The sequence below is a fragment of the Erinaceus europaeus genome, chromosome 1 (genome assembly GCF_950295315.1).
Source record: "Erinaceus europaeus chromosome 1, mEriEur2.1, whole genome shotgun sequence".
NCBI classification, from domain to species: domain Eukaryota; kingdom Metazoa; phylum Chordata; class Mammalia; order Eulipotyphla; family Erinaceidae; genus Erinaceus; species Erinaceus europaeus.
Window position 1 is genome coordinate 186,632,583 of NC_080162.1, and position 22,638 is coordinate 186,655,220.

The 22,638-nt window shown below is 37.0% G+C and overlaps 1 protein-coding gene across 1 annotated transcript in view; it reads right to left on the reverse strand.

Annotated features, from left to right (window-relative positions):
• The window catches only part of CSPP1 (centrosome and spindle pole associated protein 1), a 108,046-nt gene that overhangs the window by 50,901 nt on the left and 34,507 nt on the right, over nucleotides 1-22,638 (reverse strand). Inside the window, exons 7-13 of the mRNA XM_060200582.1 lie at nucleotides 20,136-20,234; nucleotides 18,531-18,967; nucleotides 13,241-13,339; nucleotides 10,034-10,104; nucleotides 7,584-7,677; nucleotides 5,279-5,336; nucleotides 3,240-3,448 (exon numbers count right to left, since the gene is read on the reverse strand). Of these exons, the coding sequence (XP_060056565.1) occupies nucleotides 3,240-3,448; nucleotides 5,279-5,336; nucleotides 7,584-7,677; nucleotides 10,034-10,104; nucleotides 13,241-13,339; nucleotides 18,531-18,967; nucleotides 20,136-20,234 (1,067 nt within the window). The remainder of the gene's footprint in view (nucleotides 1-3,239; nucleotides 3,449-5,278; nucleotides 5,337-7,583; nucleotides 7,678-10,033; nucleotides 10,105-13,240; nucleotides 13,340-18,530; nucleotides 18,968-20,135; nucleotides 20,235-22,638) is intronic.

Below are 22,638 nucleotides of genomic sequence, written 5' to 3' on the forward strand. Positions count from 1 at the left end.
GAAAAAGCTATTACCTTGCTCAAGTTTTACATTATAAACTATGACTACATTATAAACTGTGATTCAAAAAGCAAATAAGACAGTGTAAACTTTCTGAAAGTAAAGTATAGAAAGTATATTACAATAACTTCAGTTAATATTTAATTAATTAATATCTACTTAGCTACTATATGCTAGTATTAGTACAAAGATGGTCCTTGTCTCCCAGGAATAATACAGATATATACAAACAATTACAGCAAAGAATAGTAAATTGAAACAATATAATCATATGTAAGGTGCTACAAGAACACAGAATAGGAACTTTTAAATCACATAAGGGAAAAGAATAGCCAACAGCTAAGCCATGTTGTTAGAGTATGTTAGTCACACATAAGAAGAAATGGCAAAGAGCTACAGAACAAGGTAATAAATGGTTGCATGAGGGGAAAGCTGCATTGCTTAAACTCTTAAAATGGATTATTGTTAAAAGAAAATCAGGGGGCCAGACAGTGGCACACCCAGTTGAGTGTACATGTAATCACATACAAGGACACAGGTTCAAACCCCCACTCCCCCGCCTACATGGAGGAAGCTTCAGCAATGGTGAAGAAACCTGCCGGTGTCTCTCTTTCTCTGTCTCCCTCTCAATTCCTCTCTGCCCTAATAAAAAAGTGGCCAAAAGGCATGGTGGAATCGTTGCACCAGCACCAAACCCCAGCGATAACCGTGATAGTGATAATGACAAAATTAATGACAATGTAAAGAAACTATTTAAACATCAACAGAAAATGTCCACATAATTTTTAGTATTACACATCATTAAGACTTATGAAAGCCTCTATTTCAGACCTTTACTGCTGATGGTGAAATTATTTTTGTATTTCCATAGTTGCAGTATTTTAAAATAGTTAAAAAAAAAAAAAAAAAAGGGAGATGGCAAATTTCTTTAGATAGAGATAAAGTGGGGTATCCTAGAATATCTTTACTTCTTTTTTTTTTCCCTCCAGGGTTATTGCTGGGCTCGGTGCCTGCACCATGAATCCACCACTCCTGGAGGCCATTTTTCCCCCTTTTTGTTGCCCTTGTTGTTGTAGCCTCATTGTGGTTATTATTATTACCATTGTTGATGTTGTTCATTGTTGGATAGGACAGAGAGAAATGGAGAGAGGAGGGGAAGACAGAGAGGGGGAGAGAAAGACACCTACAGACCTGCTTCACCGCCTGTGAAGGGACTCCCTTGCAGGTGGGGAGCTGGGAGCTCTAACCGGGATCCTTACGCCGGTCCTTGCGCTTCGCGCCACGTGTGCTTAATCCACTGCGCCACCGCCCGACCCCCAAATATCTTTACTTCTGAGTGTAGAACAGGATCTCTCTTGTGATATATATACGTTTCTCCTCCCACCCATGTATACTTCAAAATAACTTTGAAGAGCTAAGAAAGTATCAAATTCTCTTCAAGAGTCAGGAAGGTGGCTCAGCACCTGCCCCATATGCATAAACTTGATTAGAATCTCCAGCGCTGCATGAGAGCAGCAGGTGGAGTAGCACGGTGGATGGCAGAGCAGCGCTTTGTCACGGACTCAAAATGCTATCCCTCTAAATCTCTCACTTCCAAACAGAGATTTGGGAACTGAGATATAGCTCACTGGCTAAGGCATGTTTCCAGTGAGGGAATTCTGATCCTGTCAAAAATGCCAAGGTTATCATATATGCTCTATCATTTCTATCACTCATATGTACTCTGCAGTTCAATATCCTACTTTTGAGTCAGGAAGTCACTAGGTGGAAAATACAGAACAACAGATCAAATGCAGTCCAACAATGTTAGTAGTAAGTAAAAAAGCAAGTTCTACTGAGAGAAGAATGTCTTGACCCGAAAAACAACAACAACAACAACGTTATAAAAGCAGCTGATTAGTTTGGCTTTGTATGTTAACTCTCTTTTCAGTCACCAGGTTCCAGGTGTCATCAGGATGCCGGCCAGACTTCCCTGGATTGAAGACCCCACCAATGTGTCCTGGAGCTCAGCTTCCCCAGAGACCCACCCTACTAGGGAAAGAGAGAGGCAGACTGGGAGTATGGACCGACCAGTCAACGCCCATGTTCAGCGGGGAAGCAATTACAGAAGCCAGACCTTCTACCTTCTGCAACCCACAATGACCCTGGGTCCATGCTCCCAGAGGGATAGAGAATGGGAAAGCTATCGGGGGAGGGGGTGGGATATGGAGATTGGGCGGTGGGAATTGTGTGGGGTTGTACCCTTCCTACCCTATGGTTTTGTTAATTAATCCTTTCTTAAATAAAAAAGAAAAAAATAATAAAAAATTTTTAAAAATAAATAAAAAAAAAGCAGCTGATTAGATGCACTCCTAAAGTCAGTACATTAACGGAAGTAACAGATAAGTCCAAATTCTATTTGAGAAGACAATATAGGTCATGAAGTATTAGTGCTACTGACAATGTTTTCAGTATGTATCATTGAATATCGTTTTTTTCCCCTTTTGTTGCCCTTGTATTTTTATCATTGTTGTTAGTATTATTGTTATTGATGTTGTTGTTGAATAGGACAGAGAGAAATGGAGAGAGGAGGAGATGACAGAGGGGGAGAGAAAACAGACACTTGTAGACCTGCTTCACCGCTCGTGAAGTGACCTCCCTGCAGGCGTGAAGCCAGGGGGCTCGAACCGGGATCCTTGCACACTGCACTACCACCCAGCCCCCAGTATCGTTTTTATATATATATATATATATGCACTTTACCTACAGAAATAAAATCTTTACAAGTTTTATAATCTCAACAACTTAGTTCTCAGGAATTTGAGTAGCACAGTTCCTAAGTAATCAGAGAAAAAGCTGAAGGAAATAGACGCTAAGCCAAATATATAAAAGTCACATTAGAAACTTTATCTGCACAAACTGAAGAATTCAATGTTTGCCAAGTGGAAATTACAAAACTGAGTGCAATGGATTGCTTTTATATATTACAAGTATTAAAAATATATGCCAAAATATGGTTTAAATACAAAAGTGTAATTAATTATTAACTTGGTTGTGCATTGTTAAATAATGCAAATGTCACATGGATTTCATTTGTTTTTATAATCATAGGGGAAAACAATGAAAACAAATTTTAAGAAAAGTTAGTCATTCATCAAACCAATTCTCGAAGGATAACTTATCTGCTTCAGCAAATCCTTCTAAGCATAAGATATGATACTTTACCTAATTCCCCAACACAGAACGTTTTAAACAAGCACCTGGGAGGCACCATTTCACCAAGGGTGCTGCTGAGTCCGTTGTGCAAGTCTTCATTTTGAGACGGGATGGAGTGACCTGATGGGATGGGTGGGGCAGATGGGGCAGATAAAGGAGGGAGAGGAGTCTGGAAAGCTACTCTGGGTCTTTCAGGTGGTATCGTCTCTTCAAAGTGTCTTGGTGCCACACTAAACTGCTTTAGTCTATCAGGCTAAAATAAAGAAAAAAATCTGTTTGTTACATATTATCATAAATATAGAGGTGGAAGAGTCACCTCAAAAGACCCTCTATACTGTACTGCCAGCAGGCACTTAAGTTAATCACAGGAAAGCAGAATTTTATGGCTACAACAGATCTTGAGAATCTAGTCCATATTTTGTAAGTCAGGCAAGCCTTCTAGAGTACATAAATCATTGAAGGTCTCACTATTAAGTAAAGCACAGACTGATGTCAAATATTAATATAAATATAGAACTCTTGTATTAACTAAAATATTATGCTACTTTTCAACCCAACTGGCATAAAGCACTCTGTAAAACAGAAAAAAATATTTACCAAATAGTAAAAATATGGAGCTTTGCAGTGTCTCTTCACAACTATTCAAATCAGCCAGAACACCTACAAAGCCTAAATCAGTATGTGAGTAAGTGAGCCAGACTGCACTGCAGAAAATCTGTAGTTACAAAAACAGGAGGCAACTGAATTGGTCACGATTTGCTAACTTCTACTCTAGAATATTTGGATCGTTTTCTAAGCTTTGTACTACTGTGTCTAATGTTTTTATCTAGTGATTTTCATAAACAAAATGGACAAAAGATAGCTTCATTTAAGTACAAGAAGGATTCTCAAGGGGTCAGGTGGTGACACACCTGGCTAAGCGTACACATTACAGTGTGCAAGGATCCGGGTTCAAGACCCTGGTCCCCACCAACAGGGGGAAAGTTTCACAAGTGGTGTCTCTCTGACTCTTTCCTTCTCTACCTCTCCGCCCCTTCTCAATTTCTCTGTTTGTATCCATTAATAAAAATATTTTTTAAAAAGGATCAAACACTAACTCTAGTGTAACTTAAAATTTATCACGTATATAGCTATATAGCATGCTACATTACATTAAAAAGTTCAACATTTTAAAGGTTTTTTTTTTTTACTGTGAAAGCTATTTCAATGATATTTACAAACAGATAGAAAAGGGAATTAGCCTTAGAATTATCTTTCTTTCCCATGCTTATCATACTGAGAAATAAGATTTCTCATTTAAAAAAAAAAAAAAACGTTTTATTCTGTGAGCATGCAAAAACACAGCAGAAGTGATGCTGGTACAGTATTAATCTTTTCAAAGACAGATCTCACAAGATACTTAGCATAAGTGAAAGTTACCTACACATACCTGAATCATCTTAAGTTGCTGTATTTCTAATAATGAACTTTTTAATGAATTTAAAGTTTTTTAATCACCATTGAAAGATAAAATAAAAAGTCACCTTAGCAAATAAATTCTACATATCTGAACTACAGAAAAATTAAGTTTTATATAAAGTTAACATTATTACCTCCTCCTTACTTAACTGAAATGATGTAAATAATTCATTCCACTTAGGGGTGAGAATTGCAAAATTAAAGAAAAAATAAGGTTATTATGTCTGCAGTTTTTCATTAAATAAAAATTACTAAAATGACTAAAGAATATAAGTTTTCAGTTTCTTTAGAAATCATTCTGATATAAAAGAGTAAGTAGTCAAGACACTCAAGAAGACACTGACATCTGTTACGAACTAAGTAGAGAAACTATGTTCCCACGGAATAATACATGTAGCCAAAGGAAAAAAGTCTAATTTAAAGCAAACAAAGAATGATGCATACATGAAAAGGAAAGAATCTTGGGAAAATAAGCAATAAGCCAGAATTCACATTCATGAGAACCAAATTAAGCTCTAACTGACCTACTAAAATTTCCCTCAGTATCTCCAACCTCCACTTGTCAGCACATTTGAGGCTTATTTGAATGAAAGAGTAAGCATAAAAGGATGCCAAGTACCCTTACCGATTTCTCAGGGTCTTGTACTCCAGAAGCTGCAACCCTGAGTTCCAAATCTTTTTCTCTAAACAAAATAAGAGCTTTATATGTTAAACGTTATACTAAACACTATCCACTTCATAACTACTGAAGCAAAATTACATACAAAGCCTATGTAATAACATGTCAAATATAAATTTCCTTTAACACTAAACCATTGAATGATTCTGAGAACTGAATGTTCTGATTTGATGCAAAATAATCTAGAATTATATGTGAACTCACTTGGCATAAGAAGCACTAAAGCAGTGTGTGGGGTACTGCTAAGTCTATGTGATTCATATGGGAAACAATACAGAAGTGAAACAAATCTAGATTTTTTTTTTATAAATTAAGTTTTTATTTATTTATTTATTTATTTTCCTTTTTGTTGCCCTTGTTGTTTAACATTGTTGTGGTTATTAATGTCGTTGTTGTTGGATAGGACAGAGAGAAATGGAGAGAGGAGGGGAAGACAGAGAGGAGGAGAGAAAGACACCTGCAGACCTGCTTCACCGCTTGTGAAGCGACTCCACTGCAGGTGGGGAGCTGGGAGCTCGAACTGGGATCCTTATGCAGGTCCTGGCGATTTGCGCCACGTGCGCTTAACCCGCTGTGCCACCGCCCAACTCCCCAACAAATCTAGATTTTGTGAAACAAACAAACAGAAAGAAAACAAAAACTTTTTAGGGTACATGTGTTTCTCAGTAAAAAAAAATTTTAAGTAATAGACTTTCAAGTCATGACATTTTTAAAATATTAAAGATGATTAATATGGAACAGAAAATATTAGGCTCCACTAAGATAAAAGAAAAATAAGAAACATGAAAGATCTCAAATTCTTTAAAACTAAGCTATTTATCTCTAATTTTAAGCTTTAATATTTTCATAGACATTTCTACAATAAAGATTATAAGCACTAAGGCTCACATGCAATTTAATTATCTCAGAACTTATCAAGATTTTCATATTACATATATGTATGTTATTACCATTTAACATTGTTAAAACATAAAAATACTTTCACTTTTTATGTGTCAAAATATTTAGGATAAACAGTGGGAATTCACATAAAATTAAATGCTACCCTCTGTGGTGAATTGTACCAAAGTAAAGAACTCGGGACGTAGGGGATGAAAAAGGATGGAGGGGGTGGGGACCCTGGTTCAAGAGGCGGTAAAGGACCTAAGTTGGGGGTCAGAATGTTTTGTAGACACCTATCACGGGGAAATGAGAAACTATATCCATGTGTCAACAACTGTGCTGTAAACCTTAACCCAATACAATGACTTAAAAGATTTTCATGCTACCTTCATAAAAAACTGAAGTTAATGAGTATATGTATTAGATATTATAGAATATTTGTACTTAGTGGCATTACCTATGACAGGGAAAATAAAAATTCTGTATTATTTGTTCACTACCCTGACTAGTTTACAATGTACAGAGTAAAGCAGAATTTATAAATGCAAAATCATATTAGGAAAAGTAGTCCTTTGTTTTATAATGTAATAGTTGCTACCATGTTATTTTACATAGAAGTATTATTTAAATTAAAAACATCTCTGTGCAGGTCAGACAAGTTTCTTTTAGTACTAATCTGATTACTTTTTCACCTCTAAGACTTCACAGTAGAGAATCATGTATTTTTAAATGTAGGGCTAGGTGGCAGAACACCTAGTAGAATGCACAGTACTATGTGCAAGGGCCTGGGTTCAATGCCCAGTTCCCACCTGTAGGGGGGAAGACTCATAAGCAGTAAAAGTGCTGCAAGTCTCTCTCTCTCTCTCTTTCAATTTCTGTCTCTAATTAAAGTCAAATATTTTTAAAAAGAATTTTAAATGTGAATATAAACCAAACATTCTTCTGCATGTCAGCAATATTGTAGCACACAGACTGAAAAGTTGAAGAATATTTCTGTTCAGTTCAGCTCAGTTCATTTATATAGGTCATATAATGTTCCAATATTCATTGTTTAAACTGTTTTTGAGGATGATTTTTAAGGAAAGTGAGGCTATTTTCTACATTAACCATGAAGAATGAAAAATGCATTGTGCAGGCTGGAGAGATAGCTCAACCTGTTAGAGCACAGAGCTTGCATGCCTGAGTTCTCAAGCTCCAGTCTCCAGCATCACTGTATATTACACCTGAGCAGTGCTCTAGTCCTCTCTATATTTTAAAACATATTGTGCCTTGCAAAAATAAAAATACACACACACACACACACACACATATATATATACACATATACACAAAAAAAACAAAACTCCTTTAAATGCAAATCTTTCCTTACCGTCTTTTATTCTTCTGTTGCTCAGCCATTTGTTCCAGTAGTTCTTGTCTATATTTCTCTTTCCTTTTCTGAATAAGCTGTCTATCTTCACTTCCTAAAATTAGTAAGGAAAAAAAATCAGTCTTAATCTTTTGAGTAACATATATAAACAGAAATTTTAAAAAAATTTAAACTTCTATTTTTAGTTTTATCAAAGGCTAATTAATCACTGTATATACAGGAAATACAGGAGGTAAACTTATTATCTCTTTATTTAGTAAGTTGTGAAATGGTAGATACGTGTCAAACATAAAATGCATCAACCTTCCTAAACATCTACATTTAATCAAATTTTCTTAATGAGCTTGGAAACAAATTAATCCCCCAGTCAAGATTCCAGGTGCAAAGAGTCTGGCTGACATCTTGATTATAACTGTGTGAAGCAGTAAGCAATGAACCCAACTATGCCATGTTCTGACTCCTGACTGGAAGAAAAAATAAAAACTGTAATAAAATGTCCAGTCATTAAACTTGGTAATCTGTGGTAAAGCAATAGAAACAAAATTTTAATTTATGTAATTGCAAATAAGCTATGTATGGAAGGCTAAGTAGTTTAAGGCACATGTTTTGTTTTTATCATCTTAATTGGGGAGGGGATGATGGTTTGCAGTCCAGCTGCTGGCATATAGGTAAATCTCTCACCTCATGAAATTTCTCCACAGAACACTCTGAGCCACAATTTAGGTCCTCATGCAGCAAGACCCCAAGGTTTTCTTGACTCTCCTTCCCCTTTCTTACACAGAGTCCTTCACTTTGGTAGAATACTGCCAGTCAGGATCTCGCTTTGTGTTTTCCCTCTCTGTCCTTATTAGAACATTTATTTATTTATTACACCACAGCACTGCTCAGCTTCTGGAAGTGCTGGGGATTGAACCTGAGACCGTTGGTGCATCAGGCATCAAAGGCATTTTGCATAACCATTATGCCCAGTAGGTCTGCAGGTGTCTTTCTGTTTCCTACTCGATCTCCCCATCTCTCTCAATTTCTTTTTCTTTTTTAAAAAATATTTATTTTCCCTTTTGTTGCCCTTGTTTTTTATTGTTGTAGTTATTATTGCTGTTGTTATTGATGTCGTCATTGTTAAAACAGAGAGAAATGGAAGGGGGGAAGACAGAGAGGGAGAGAGAAAGATAAGACACCTGCAGACCTGCTTCACTGCTTGTGAAGCGACTCCCCTGAAGGGGGGCATCTGGGGGCTCGTACCGAGATCCTTATGCCAGTCCTTGTGCTTTGTACCACATGCGCTTAACCTGCTGCACTACTGCCCGACTCCCTCCTCTCTCAGTTTCTTTCTGTCCTGTCAAATAAATTGAAGGAAGAAAAGAAAGGGGGTGGGGAAGGCTGTCAGGAGTGTTGAATTCTTAGTGGCAGCACCAAGCCCCTATGATAACCCTGGAAATATAGTACATAGATATATACACATACAGATACACACAGAGACATGTTATATATAGTATAAAGATACTGATTTATAACTATATATACCCCTAAAGCTTATGTATACTATCTATACCGCTGTAATATTAGTAAAAAAATTACTTTTAAAAGTTTTATTACCGGGAGTCGGACAGTAGTGTAGTGGGTTAAGCACAGGTGGAGCAAAAGCGCAAGGACCAGTGTAAGGATCCCGGTTCAAGCCCCCGGCTCCCCCCCTTCAGGGGAGTCGCTTCACAAGCGGTGAAGCAGGTCTGCAGGTGTCAAGAAAAAAATTTTTTTTAAAGTTTTATTACTGAAGGTGGTGGAGACAGCATAATGGTAATGCAAACAGACTCTCATGTTTGAGGCTCCTAAGTCCCAGGTTCAATCCCCCGCACCACCATAAGCCAGAGCTGTACAGTGCTCTAGTGTTTCTCTGTGTGTGTGTGTGTCTCTCTCTCTGCATCTCTCTCAAAAATAAAAAAATAAAAAATAAAATGAAAGTTTATTACTGAAAGGGTCAGGTGGTAGCTTACTCAGTAAGGAACGCAACCTGTCATGCAGAAAGACCCGGCTGGAATACCTAGTCCCCACTTGTGTGTGTTGGAGGGTGTGGAGGGGGGAGAGGCTTTACAAGCAGCGAAGCAGTGCTACAGGTTTCTCTACTTCTGAAACTATTTAAAAACTGATGGTAGAACTGTGAAGGCACCAAGCCCCAGTGATAACCTTGGTGGCAAAAGAAAAAAACCTTATTACTAAAATTCATACTTATCATCTACAAAAAGATCTTAACAAAATAAAGAGTATATAGTCTAAAATTATATACAGTATTATGTCATACATGTTAAATGCTTAGTGTCTGTCATAAATTAAATGCTAGGCACAAGTTTACAGCTATTAGTAAGTGCAGTATTAATTATGACACCGAGTGAGTTCTTGTTTGACCTTTTACAAAATACTGGAAAAGTCTAAGTAATGAAAAGCTTGACACATACCAAAGAGCATCCCCGCAAAAGGACTACAGATCTCTCTGTTAGTAGAGTTGAATGGCTCACTCTCTTGAACACTAAAGAAAAAATAAAATAAAATAATAAATAAGGAAACTAGAACCCAAATAATCAAAAAGAAAATGTAAATAAGTTACTGAACTTTTTAAAGTGCTGCGTATACTATATACTATTCTTTTGAGATTTACTTCTTTATTCCATGAGAGAGACTGAGAGACCAGGAAACCACCGTAACCTATATGGTGCGGCAAAACATGGAGCCCATGCATGCAAGTTCTGTGCTCTATTGCTGAGTCAATTTCCCAGCCACTGTAGCACTTATTTTTAAAGTCAGGACAAACCCATGGTATTTTATTTCTTTATTGTATTGTAGTATCCTTGTATACCTGTGCCCTATAAAAATAAAACCTTTTTCCTTAGCCTGATTCACTGAGTCTATAGGCTCTCAGATAAAACACTTTTTCAGAAGAATGGCTACCACAAAAAAACAAAGTCTAAAAAAGAATAGGAGAAAAGAAAAGAGATTCCTGTGGTATCTTAGCACACTCTCTTGGGAAGATCATCCCTGGAGATAGAAGCAATGGGGGAGGGTGGAACCCCCTTCAAAGAAAAGGTTACTAATTAGATCTAAACAGCCAATGATCTCAAGCATTTTTATATGATTTTCTCAAAGAAAATAATTTTTTCTTGACATGATATTATCTTTATAACACACTACAGATTCAGAACCAGTTATCCTTATATATAGGAAAGCTACCAAAATGATAAAAACCGGCATATCCACTTAGAAGTGAAAAGCTGCACTACCAAAATGGTACTGTAAGTCAGTAGAAACATTAATGAAAGTGGCCTAGTAGTTTTCTTTTAATTTTATTAGTGACTTAATATTGATTTACAAAACTGAGATGACAGGGGTCTAATTCTGCACCGTTCCCACCACGAGAGTTCTGTGTCCCCATTCCTTCCACTGGAAACTTCAGTAGTTCCCCCACAGTCACAGATGTGTGTTAACTATTATTTATCTATATATCTAGACATTTACCTACTTTTTTTTATGGTCCTACCTTTGGAAATACTTTCTAAGTCATACCTGCACCTATTACTACTTCCGAGTATCCTTCCTTTTTTTCCTCTTCTCTCTCCCGGCCCTGATGGAACTGGAGTTCGGAACCCTCTGGTCATCTTCCCCTAGCATTTCTCCCCCTCTGAGAGTATGGAACAAAATTCTTTTTTTTTTTTTAATATTTTATTTTTAGCGGGGGTGGGCTAAGATACAGAGAGGAAGATAGAGGAAGACCAGAGCACTGTTCAGCTCTGGCTAATAGTGGTACTGGGGATTGAACCTGGGGCTTTGGAGCCTCAGGCATGAGTCTTTTGCATAACCATTATGTTGTTCTCTCCAGCTCTGGACTGATATCCTTTATGGGTTTCAGAAAGCAGTAACAGCTTTCTTTTTTTCCTTCCTTCCTTCCTTTTTTTTTTTTTTTTTTTTTTTTTTGCCTCCAGCACTATGAATCCTCTGCTCTTGGGTGCCATTTTTTGCACTTTATTGGATAGGACAGAGAGGAATTGAAAGGGGAGAGAAAGATAGAGAGGGGGAAAGATAAGACACCTGCAGACCTGCTTCAAGGCTTGTGAAGTGATTTGACTCCTTGCACTTTGTGCTATGTGAGCTTAACCCAGTGCACTACTGCTCAGACCCGCATTTTTCTATAGAAGACGTACGCAAGGTCCATATACATATGAAGAAATGCTCCACTTCACTTGTCATTAGAAAAATGTGGAAGAAAACTACAGTGAGGTACCATTCACACCTGAGAGAGCGGCTCACATCAAGTCAGGAAATGAGAGGCACTGGAGAAAAAGGCACTCTGCTGCACTGCCGGTGGGAATGCAAGCGGTGCAGCCCCTTTGGGAGTCTGCGTGGAGAAACCTTAAACAAATACAGAAGCGAGCAAACTGTTTCCAAGACTTGGGAGAATTCTAGTGGTTATCTTTGGGCAGTGAGAGGATAGCGATACAGAATTTTGGTGATGAGTGTGGTGTGGAACTATATACACTCTGATCTTACTATCTTGTAACCTACTAATAATCACAAATTAAAAATTAAGTTAAAAATAAAATAAATTGCTTCAAATGATAAAAACCACAAATATAACAAGAGACCACAAAATACATATATATTCTTTCTTTTCAGTATGACAAGTATGAACACTGATTTTTAAGTAAGCATAATGGTATCTACTAAGTACATGCTAAAAAGCAAGTTTTGAAAGGAAAATGCATACTTTACAATTTATTTTTACATATCACATCACCGTTATAACTCCTGGATATGCTTACTGAACTATAATTCATTAAGTTCTATGCTTACTTCTTCCATCATTTTATAAATTTGTATAACTCAATAATGATAGGAACAAAAGTGTCCAGAACAAATGAGTATGTCTGATATACAAAACTTGCTCTTCAAAAGAATGTTATTAGTTCTTTTCATGCAAACGTGGAACTTTAGTTAATAAAAACCCTTTCTATTTAGTCAATCAGGTTTGTTTGCTTGTTTTTGCACCCAGTATTATTAGTGGGACTTGATGCCTACACAATGAGTTCACTGATGACAGAGTCTTTTTTGTTTCTTGCCTCCAGGGTTATCACTGGGACTAGGTGCCTGCACTACAAATTCACTGCTCCTGTAGGCTAGTTTTTTCCCTTTTGTTGCCCTTGTTTACTGTTGTTGTTGTCATTGGATAGGACAGAGAGAAATGGAGAGAGGAGGGGATAACAGGGGGAGAGAAAGACAGACATCTGCAGACCTCCTTCACTGCTAGTGAAATGCCGGCCTCCCCCCACACCGCAGGTGGGGAGCTGGGGTCTTGAACCAGGATCTTTACACCAGTCCTTGCACTTTGCACCATGTTCCTTGCTTTCTTATTTCTTTTTTAACAGAGAAAAAAAACTGGGGCGGGGGGGGGGGGGGAATGGAGGAAGAGAGATAGAAAGAGAGCTACCTATCTCTCTTACGAAGTGACCTCCTTGCGCGTGGGGACCAGGAACTTGAATCTAGGTTGGTCCTTGCTCTTGGTAATGACTGAGCTCAAACGGTACACCCCCACATGGCCCCAGTCAATCAGTTCTCAATCAGTGCTCTTTCAGAATGTAGTGACTGAAAGGTAGAATTTATGTTATATACTATACCTTTTATTTCCAGCAGATGAAATTCGGATGTGAGATTTTTCTGTGACATCACCACCACGCTCCATAGGCGGCACATTCCCTCGCTTGTTCTCACATATCCTTAAAAATACATTAGCTTATAGAGTTTTTGCCACACAATGCGGACTGTTTTACAAAGCTTTGGTATTTATTTACATTTGATATTGAAAATATGGGGAGTTGGGCAGTAGCGCAGTGGGTTAAGTGCAGGTGGCTCAAAGCGCAAGGACAGGCATAAGGAAATATGAAAGGGAGCAAAGTGTTACAATGAAATTTTACTGTAAACATTCTAAAATTAATTCAAAAGAGATGTGATTCAAGTATGATCATGTTAGTAAGAGATACTAAGAGGTAAATTTTAATAATCTCTAAAACCAAAGAAAGGTTAGTTTTAAATTATCTCAGTAACTTCCAGGAATATTTTTTCTATTTCAAAACTGTGAATATTCTGAGACTTTTATTTAAGGATTTTTAAAAAATCTTTTCATTTATACCAGGATTACTTACTGAACACTTAGTATGTACCAGACACTATTCTAGGTACCAGTGTACAGATATAGTCCTTGTATTTATGAAGTTTGCAGCCAAATTTCAAATTAAATACAAGCCAAATTTCAAAACTGAAATGTCTTAAAATAAAAATGCATTGCATCAATGTATATACAAAACCTTTCAATTAAAAAAATACAGCAACAGTCTTACATTAAAGCAAATCAAAGAAAGCCATCTTTGCTAACACTTCAAATCACATAAAAAAAAGATTAGCAATAAGTAATAATTATAAAACATTACAAACAGGTTGATACACAGGCAAAAAAAAATGGTTAGTTTGCTTTACTCACAAGGTTATGATAGCCAAAATATTTTTTTTTTTGCTTCTCAAAAATAAAAATATTTTTCAAGTAGGCATTTTTTTCCATTTGGCAAACATTGATTGATTTATCTTAGTTGTTCATACCAGATAAAAACAACCTGACTTTTTACACCAATGCTTATCAACATGCATGAACATTAGAATCTTAGGTTTTATGTCACTATATGTCTAATGAATTATCTATCAGTCTATGTATTCTTCCCTAAAAGAAATCACATAAAGGTGGGGACCAGGAGCTTGATCCTGGCTACTTTAAAAAAAAAAAAAAGATGAAGAGGAGGAAAGAGAGAAAAGAAAGAAGTCAAGTAAAGTACTAAAGTAGAATTCATTATTTCAGACATTATGACATTTTAAAATGTTCATTTTTAGAATAAAAGGAACTTCCACTCTCCAGAATCACAATATGAAATCTGTTGTTCCCATCATACTAATCCATTATCAGTATCATCTGTGAAGGAAATATCCAGAATTTTAGCCTTCATAATGTGTGGCCTAGAATGACACAAAAATGGCTTCTTTCAGGGACAGACTTTTCTCTGTTGGTCCGCCCACTCCATATACCCTTTGGAGTGTACTATTGCTTTTGCTCTTCTCCCTCCTGAGTCTGCCGAACAGATCTCTGCTCTAATGACTAGGAGAAAAAAACAGCTTCCAGTTTCAACCCACCTATAAAACAAAAGAACCCTTCTTCACAAGTCCTTTCAAAAAATAAACTCAAACTGAATTTATTAAAACACAACAAGTTTTATGTCTAGTGTTCACATGAATAAGATTTTTTTTCAATGATACATTTAGTATCATTCTCTATTTCTAGAGCTTAAAGAACAAGTAAGGATGATCTCACTCATAGATAAGACTGAAGTGACAAGGCAAGGGAAAACACAGGGAGAAACATTAATAAACTGGGGCATATCTGAATAGATTCAAGGACACACAAGGAAGCAGTAAAAGGGTGTTAGAGGCCTGGAGCCCTAGCCACCATGGGTGACAATCTGATGATGGCTGAGGTGTGCAGACATCTATTTTGGAGAGATATGAAAATGTATCTTTGTGACAAGTACTAGATCAGCATTTCATCCATCAATAAAGGGGTAACAAAAAAAATATTTCTAAAGAAAGTGTTCTTATTTTTTTAAAGAGGTAGATACAAATTCAAATTTATAATTAATGATATCAGAAACCAGATCTAGTTACACTGGATCAATATAAATATATATATGCAGAAAAAAAGTGTTAATAAAGCTGGTCTGAAATTGTCCATTCTTAGAAAAAGCCTGTTTACAAGGTTATTAACTGGCACCTGAGAAATGGTTTCAGGAGAGGTGCCCATCGTCCCCAGAAATGATAAGAGTGGCACACTGTGCTAAACTATTTGCACAAAATAAGATAAACACCGGCTTTCCTTCATGGAGTATGAAGACCTAATATGTTCAGGGAAGCTTATGTGACCAGTTACCCAATAAACTGAGGGGTCTGGGCTAAGAAGATAGCTTAGCCTGCTAAGAGCACAAGCGTGCATACCTTGGGCTCCAGAAGTTCCAGGTTCAACCTTCAGTATCACATTGAGTTAGAGCTGAACAGTGCATTAGTTTCTCTCTGTCCTCTCTCATTCCCTTTCAGGAAAAAAAAAATCTTGGGCCAGGAAAATAGCATAGTAGTTATGCAAAGGACTTTCATGCCCAAGGCTCCAAAGTCCCAGGCTCAATTCCTGGCACCACCATAAGACAGAGCTGAGCTTGCTTTGGTTAAAAGCAGTAACAATTAATAAAGTAGTGCTTTTATGATGAGCATTTGTTCTGAAAGACAGCAACACCCAAGCTGTCACAAACAGATGTTAGTATAACTAAGCACATCCTATGGAGCTCTAGTGGGAAGTGACTACTGGAAACTTTGCGTTATGGGCAGGGGAGATAGCAAAGAGACTCATGGCAGAGGTTCCAAAGTCCCAGGTTCAATTCCCTGCACCACCATAAGCCAGAACTGAACAGTGCTCTGGTAAAAAAAAAAAAAAAAAAAAAAAAAAAAAAAGGAAGGAAGGAAGGAAGGAGGAAAAAGGAAGGAAGGAAGGAAGGAAGGAAGGAAGGAAGGAAGGGAGGGAGGGAGGGAGGGAGGGAGGGAGGGAGGGAGGGAGGCAGGCAGGCAGGCAGGCAGGCAGGCAGGGAGGAAGGGAGAAGCTGTTTCTAGGCTAGGGGTATGGATCAACCAGTCAGCACCCATGTCCAGCAGAGAAGCAAATACAGAAGCCAGACCTTCCACCTTCTGCTCCCCATAAAGATCTTTGGTCCATACTCCCAGAGGGATAATAGAGAACCTGCTAATGGAGGGGATGGGATACAGAACCCTGGTGGTGTGAACTATATTCTGCAATCTTGTTGATCATTATTAAATTGCCAACAACATTTTTTTTTAAAAGGAACTGTTTCTGTGCACCTTTTTTTTTTTTTAACACTTTATTTATTTATGAGAAAGATAGGAGGAGAAAGAAAGAATCAGACATCACTCTGGCACATGTGCTGCCGGGGATCGAACTCGGGACCTCACGCTTGAGAGTCCAAAGCTTTATCACTGCACCACCTCCCGGACCACTTCTGTGCACCTTTTATCCTTTGTTGGTTATACTTTGTTCCCTTTCAGTGTAATAAATTATAGGCATAAGCATATACAAAGTCCTGTTAGATGTCCTACCTAGCAAATCACCAACCCTGAGCGTGATCTTAAAAACCCACATTACACATAAGTACGTTAGATGATATAACAAAGGAGTGTCTATAGCAATGGAAATTTTAATATACAGAAATTTAAGTTATTAGACTTAAAAAACAATTTTACAGGATCCCATAATTAATGTTTACTCAATAATACAAAAAAAAAAAATCCCAAATCCCAAAAGCTTGTGGCTACCTGCATTTTTAGTTACGTTGCCTAGAAACTGCATTTGGACTTGAAGCTCTAGCTTACCTGCACGTGGTTGTACTCAAGGTAATCTATGCCCAAAGAATGAATTCTATGAATGGAGATTCTTTGATGAATATAGATTATCTTAATAAAGCAAGCACAGAAGAAGGAAATCCTAGAAGTTCATTCTAAATTAAATAAATTATATGGTGAATTATACCCCCATTAGCCTACAAATAAATAAATAATTATTAAATCACTAGTATAAACAACTAAATAAGTAAATAAAACAAAATTACATGGTCATGGTCTCTATAGTAAAACTAAGAAAATTTAAATATAATAAATAGTCCATGTGGTTTGAGGTTTTCCCTATCATTGAAGAAAAAAATTCATTAAAAAACCTCATTTATAATTGCAATAAAATTTGGAGAAATGCTTTATTTGTGGAATAGGACACATACACACAAATCTCACTGCTCCTGGGATGCTTTTTCATTCAGAGAAAAGCCCCACAGCCCCTGAGCTCCTCACTGTGGTACAGAGGCTCAAACCTGAGCCACACACATGGCACAATCTGCATTCAACCCAGTGAGCTATCGTTCCGGAAATATTTCAGAGGATGAAGTGCAGAGATATGCACAGGTTTCCCCTGCTATCCAAAAATAGAACGTTCCTAACTCCAAATTAACTGAATTTAAAATGCAGTGACTTCTAGATACTAAGATATTCTTAAGAATTGAGAGAGAAAGAGAAAGGTAACAACAGAGCATCACTCTGGTACATGCAATGCCAGGGATCTAACTCAGAACCTCACACTATTTTATAGAGTCTAACACTTCATCTATGAGCCAACTCCAGGGTCACAAGACATGTGATTTAATAAGACCCCACGACAGATAAGAAATGTGTCACAAGAATAAACATCCAAAAAGAAACTGCAAAGTACCTTAAAATCACATTCAAGATTAGTTTTAAAAACTGGTCCAAAACCCTTCATACCATTTTCCCTTAAATGAATGTTCGATAGGTAACTTTGAAACAAAACAATATACTGACAGACATATGGCAGCACAAATTTGGACTACAGATCTGGATTAGTACTGGCTTATAGTTCAAATTCTCAAGGGTTTTTTGTTGTTGTTGTTGTTGTTGTTTTTAATCCCTCTACTAACTCCCCAAGGCATGGCAGCTTTCTCTTCCTGTTTCTTTCTATGGGGAACTTTCTTTCCCATTAAATTTTATTAAAAGGTTGCAGCTTTTCAATGTCCTGTATTTATAATGGGTTCCCTTCCCTTCTCCCCATCTTGAGTTTTCTTTGTTCCCTTAACTTAAAAAAAAAAAAAAAAAAAAAAAAAAAACCAATGATGCATCTTAAAACTAACAATATCTTAGGAAAAAAAAAGATCAGATACGTAAGCTAAATAAGACTATTTCTTCCTAATATAAAAAATGGTAATAATATTGAGCAAATAAGGAAAATAAACATGAAATCATAAATACCTGTCATTTGTATGTACTCTCAAAAGTCTTCTATCAAAATCACTTTCGTATCTAAATCTCTCATCCATTTCTTCACTTACTTCAGGATCTTGATCTAGTCTATAATGCTGTTTATCAAAAACGTGACCCTCGTTAAGCCTGCGTAATCTTCTGTCTGGGACGTCAGCCTTATTGGCAAATCGTTGATGTTTCTTATTGGAAATGCCCACTTCTTCAGTAGTTTTCTTGATTCCTCTATTTCTTAACTCAATTTCATCATCTAGTTGTCGATATCTGTTCTCCTCTAGTCGTCTTTGGTTTAAAAGCTCTTCATATGCCTCTGAAGGAGTCAAGACACCTCTCCTAAGACTCTCTAAATTTTCTACAGATGCCTGTATTTGTGAAGGTAAATCAGGCTTGACTTCACTAACAGACTTAGTGTTTCTTTGATTCTTGTGCTGTTAAATTAAAAGAACGAAAAGAAACATTTTAATGAGAAATTTCTTTCTTAAGGTATTTTTTTAAAAAAATTTTAATTACATTTTTATTTACTATTGGATAGAGACAAAGTTAAAAAAGGAGGAGGAGATTGAGAGGGAAAGAGACAAAAGAGACACCTGCAGCCCTGCCTCACCACCTGTAAAGATTTCCCCCTGCAGGTGAGGGCCAGGGGCTTGAACTTTGGTCCTTGCCCAATGTAACGTGTACACTTAACCAGGTGTGCCACTGGCTGGTCCCCTGAGGCTTTGTTTTTTTTTTTTAAGTAATTAAGCCTTCAAGTGACTTCTAATCTTTTATTTCAGCTCTGAGAATAATGACTATAAAATATTTTATCATAGATTTAAAAAAACTTCAAGGAAAATTTATCCTTCAGTAAAACCTAGTAAAATACTGAATAGATAGGAAACAGTAAAATGCCTAAGTGACTATAAGAAGAGATAATGAAAATAAGTACAAAGTCCCAACCCAGGAAACAGTACACGTTTCAGCAATAAATACTGCTTCAAAGTACTTGAATGTAGGGTCCAGATGATGAATCATCCAGTCAGGTGCATGAATTGCCATGCTCCAAGAACTAGGTTCAAGCCCACAGTCCCTGCCACCTGCAGATGGAAAACTTCACGAAGATGAAGCAATGCTACAGGTGACTCTCTTCTCTGTGTTTCCTTATCTCACTCTCAAAAAAAGATAAAAATTAAAAAAAAAAAAACACCAAGAGCAGTAGAGACATGCAAGCATAAGTCACACTGATAATCCTCGTAGAAAACAACAAAAGTTAAAATTTTCCTCAACACAATATAGAATGTGGTAAAATTTTAAAATATAGTACATAGTGAGAAATTACCAAGTTAAAAAATACTAAAAAGTAAATAAAAACTACTTAAAACCAGCACCTACAATTAAATCTCCTTCATCAAACTAAAGTTGAAAAGTAGAGAAAGTTGTTTAATTACAGATAAAACCATAAAATATATAAATTTATATGTATGCTTTAATTAAATAAATGGCTTTGGCTAAACTCAGTTTAATTTTTAAATACTTACATTAAAAAAGTAAAATGTCTCCTACAAAAGTATAAAGTATGTACCTTCCAGCTGTAATGATTATTCTGAAAGCAAAACTTACCTGAATACTCTTTTCTTGCTGTTTAAACTTTCCACTGGATTCTTCCTTACCCCTAAGAAACTGATTATATTCTTTGTTGCGTTCAAGTCTTAACCTTTCCTTTAAATGAAAAAAGAAAAGAAAAGAAAAGAAAAAAATCAAAAGACAATTATTAACTTCAACTCTTCAACTTCAGGAAAAATTACCTTAGTGTAAAACCAAACTCCCACAAATCAGAGCTCTAACCCAGTTCAAAATAAACTAACAATTTTAAGGAGAGAAATAGTAGTAGTAGTAGTCATTGAAAGGCACACGAGAAGGAGAAAAGACCCGAACCCTTCAATGCAGTTCCCCACATCCTCTCTCTTGCCAAAGTAGAGCTACAGTATACATGCTTAAAGTTCAGATTAACATGAAAGGTCAGTGATGAAAAGGAGCAACTTCTGCTTCAGTTTAAAACAGATTCGTTGCACAGATCACCATGCTTGAAGACCTTGAGTCAAGCCCCATTTCCCACCTGCTGGGGGGGAGCTTCAAAATTAGTGAATCAGGTCTGCAGTTCTCTCTTTTTCTCTCTCCATGTAGAGCTATTCCTCCCACCTTAATTTCTATTTGCCTATTAAAAAATTCTAATTAAAAAAAAAGAGGAAAAATGGCAGCCAGGAGCAATAGATTTGTCATGCATGCACTGAGCCCCAGTGACAACCCTGGTGGTAATAAAAAATAAATAAATGAATAAATAAATAAATAGCAAAAACCTTTCCACTTCATACTACAGTAGTTATATCGTTTGAGTGACACTTTTCAAGGATTCAAGCCTTGTAAATCTATGGATTTCAGGTCTGCTTACCAATAAGTAATCCTAGACAATCTCTCCTAAAAGCATTCATAAATAAAGCACCCCCACTAGTAAGCAGATGAATGTGTTTATCAGGTGTGTCAATTCACACACTCAAAATTATTTAACTAGATTACCTTCCTTTATTCCAGCTGAGGGCTACCTGGCTAGCAATACTCCATCCCACTCCCAAAAGATCTGCTGTTAATAATGCCTTTTCCAAGATAAAAGAAATACTACTGGCGGCGGCACACTTGGTTAAGTGCACGTTAAATACGCAAGGACATGCGTTCTAGGCTCGAGTAGCTGCCTGCAGGGGGGAAGCTTCACGAGCGGTGAAGCAGTGCTGCAGGTTCTTCTCCTCATCGCTCCATGCCCCCCCATCGTAGTTTCTCTGTCTCTACCCAGTCAAAAAAAAAAAATCCTTGTTATATATTAAACATAAAAGATAAAAAATTACTTAACTATTATGTGGGAGTGTCTTGCTAAAATACAGACACTATTTAAGGAAACTTTTTTAGCCCCTAGTACCTCCCATATCATCAAAATAACATTTACTATGAAAGTACTAAGCAAACTAGTCATCTTTTGAAGCGTATCTACTATTTTCCATTTGGTCCATCTAATGATCCTGATGCAGCTTGGGAAGGGAGTTTCTATAAGAAGTGCACTGCACTCTAGCCCTACCACCTCTAAAAAGCATTAACATGTATTTGGGGGCCGCAGAAACAAATGCACATTCAAATAGTCCCAGGACCTCACCCAGCATAAAATCCAGCAGAGGAGCCAAGGAGGAGGCTCAGCAGTTAAGCACATGCCTTGCATGCATGAGCCCTGAGTTCAATCCCCAGCACATTAAAAACAAACAAACAAACAAATAAATAGAGCATAGATGGGAGAATAGTGCCATAGTTTCTCTTTCCCTCTTACTCATAAAATGAGTAAGTAAAGACATAAAATATATTCTCAGTAGAAACTCACATTCACTAATTTCATAGACAACTGAGTCACACAGCATAGTCTTTAATATTTTTTTTTTCCAGAACACTCCTCAGCTCTGACTAATTGAAGATGCCAAGAATTAAACCCAGACCTCTCTCATGCAAGTCCTATGTGCTACTGCTATACAATTCTCAGCCAACAGCATGGAGTGGGCAGCTCAGAAACCAATGCTAGGTAAATTGAACTCAGAATATTTAGAGATTGGATAGTGTGCATCCAGAAGAATGCACATGTTATAATGTGCAAGGATACAGGTTCAAGTCCCAAGGCCCCACCTGCAGTGGGGGAAGCATCATGAATGCTGAAGCACTGCTACAGGTGTCTCTCTCTCTCTCTCTCTCCCAATCTCCTCCATCCCTTTGAATGTTCTGTCTCTAATCAAAATAAACTAAGTAAAAACAAAAACCAGAATATTCAGAATACAGACATAATAAATTTAATGTTACATAGTTCTATATGTAATATTCAGAACATTTTAAATAGCATAACTAAAGCCTCCACAAATTTAAGAAAACAGATTCAAATATGAAATATGGGGGAGTTGGGTGGTAGTACAGTGGGTTAAGCACACGTGGCGCAAAGCAGAAGGACTGGCCTGAGGATCCTGGTTTGAGCCCCTGGCTCCCCACCCGCAGGGGAGTCACTTCACAGGTGGTGAAGCAGGTCTGCAGGTGTCTATCTTTC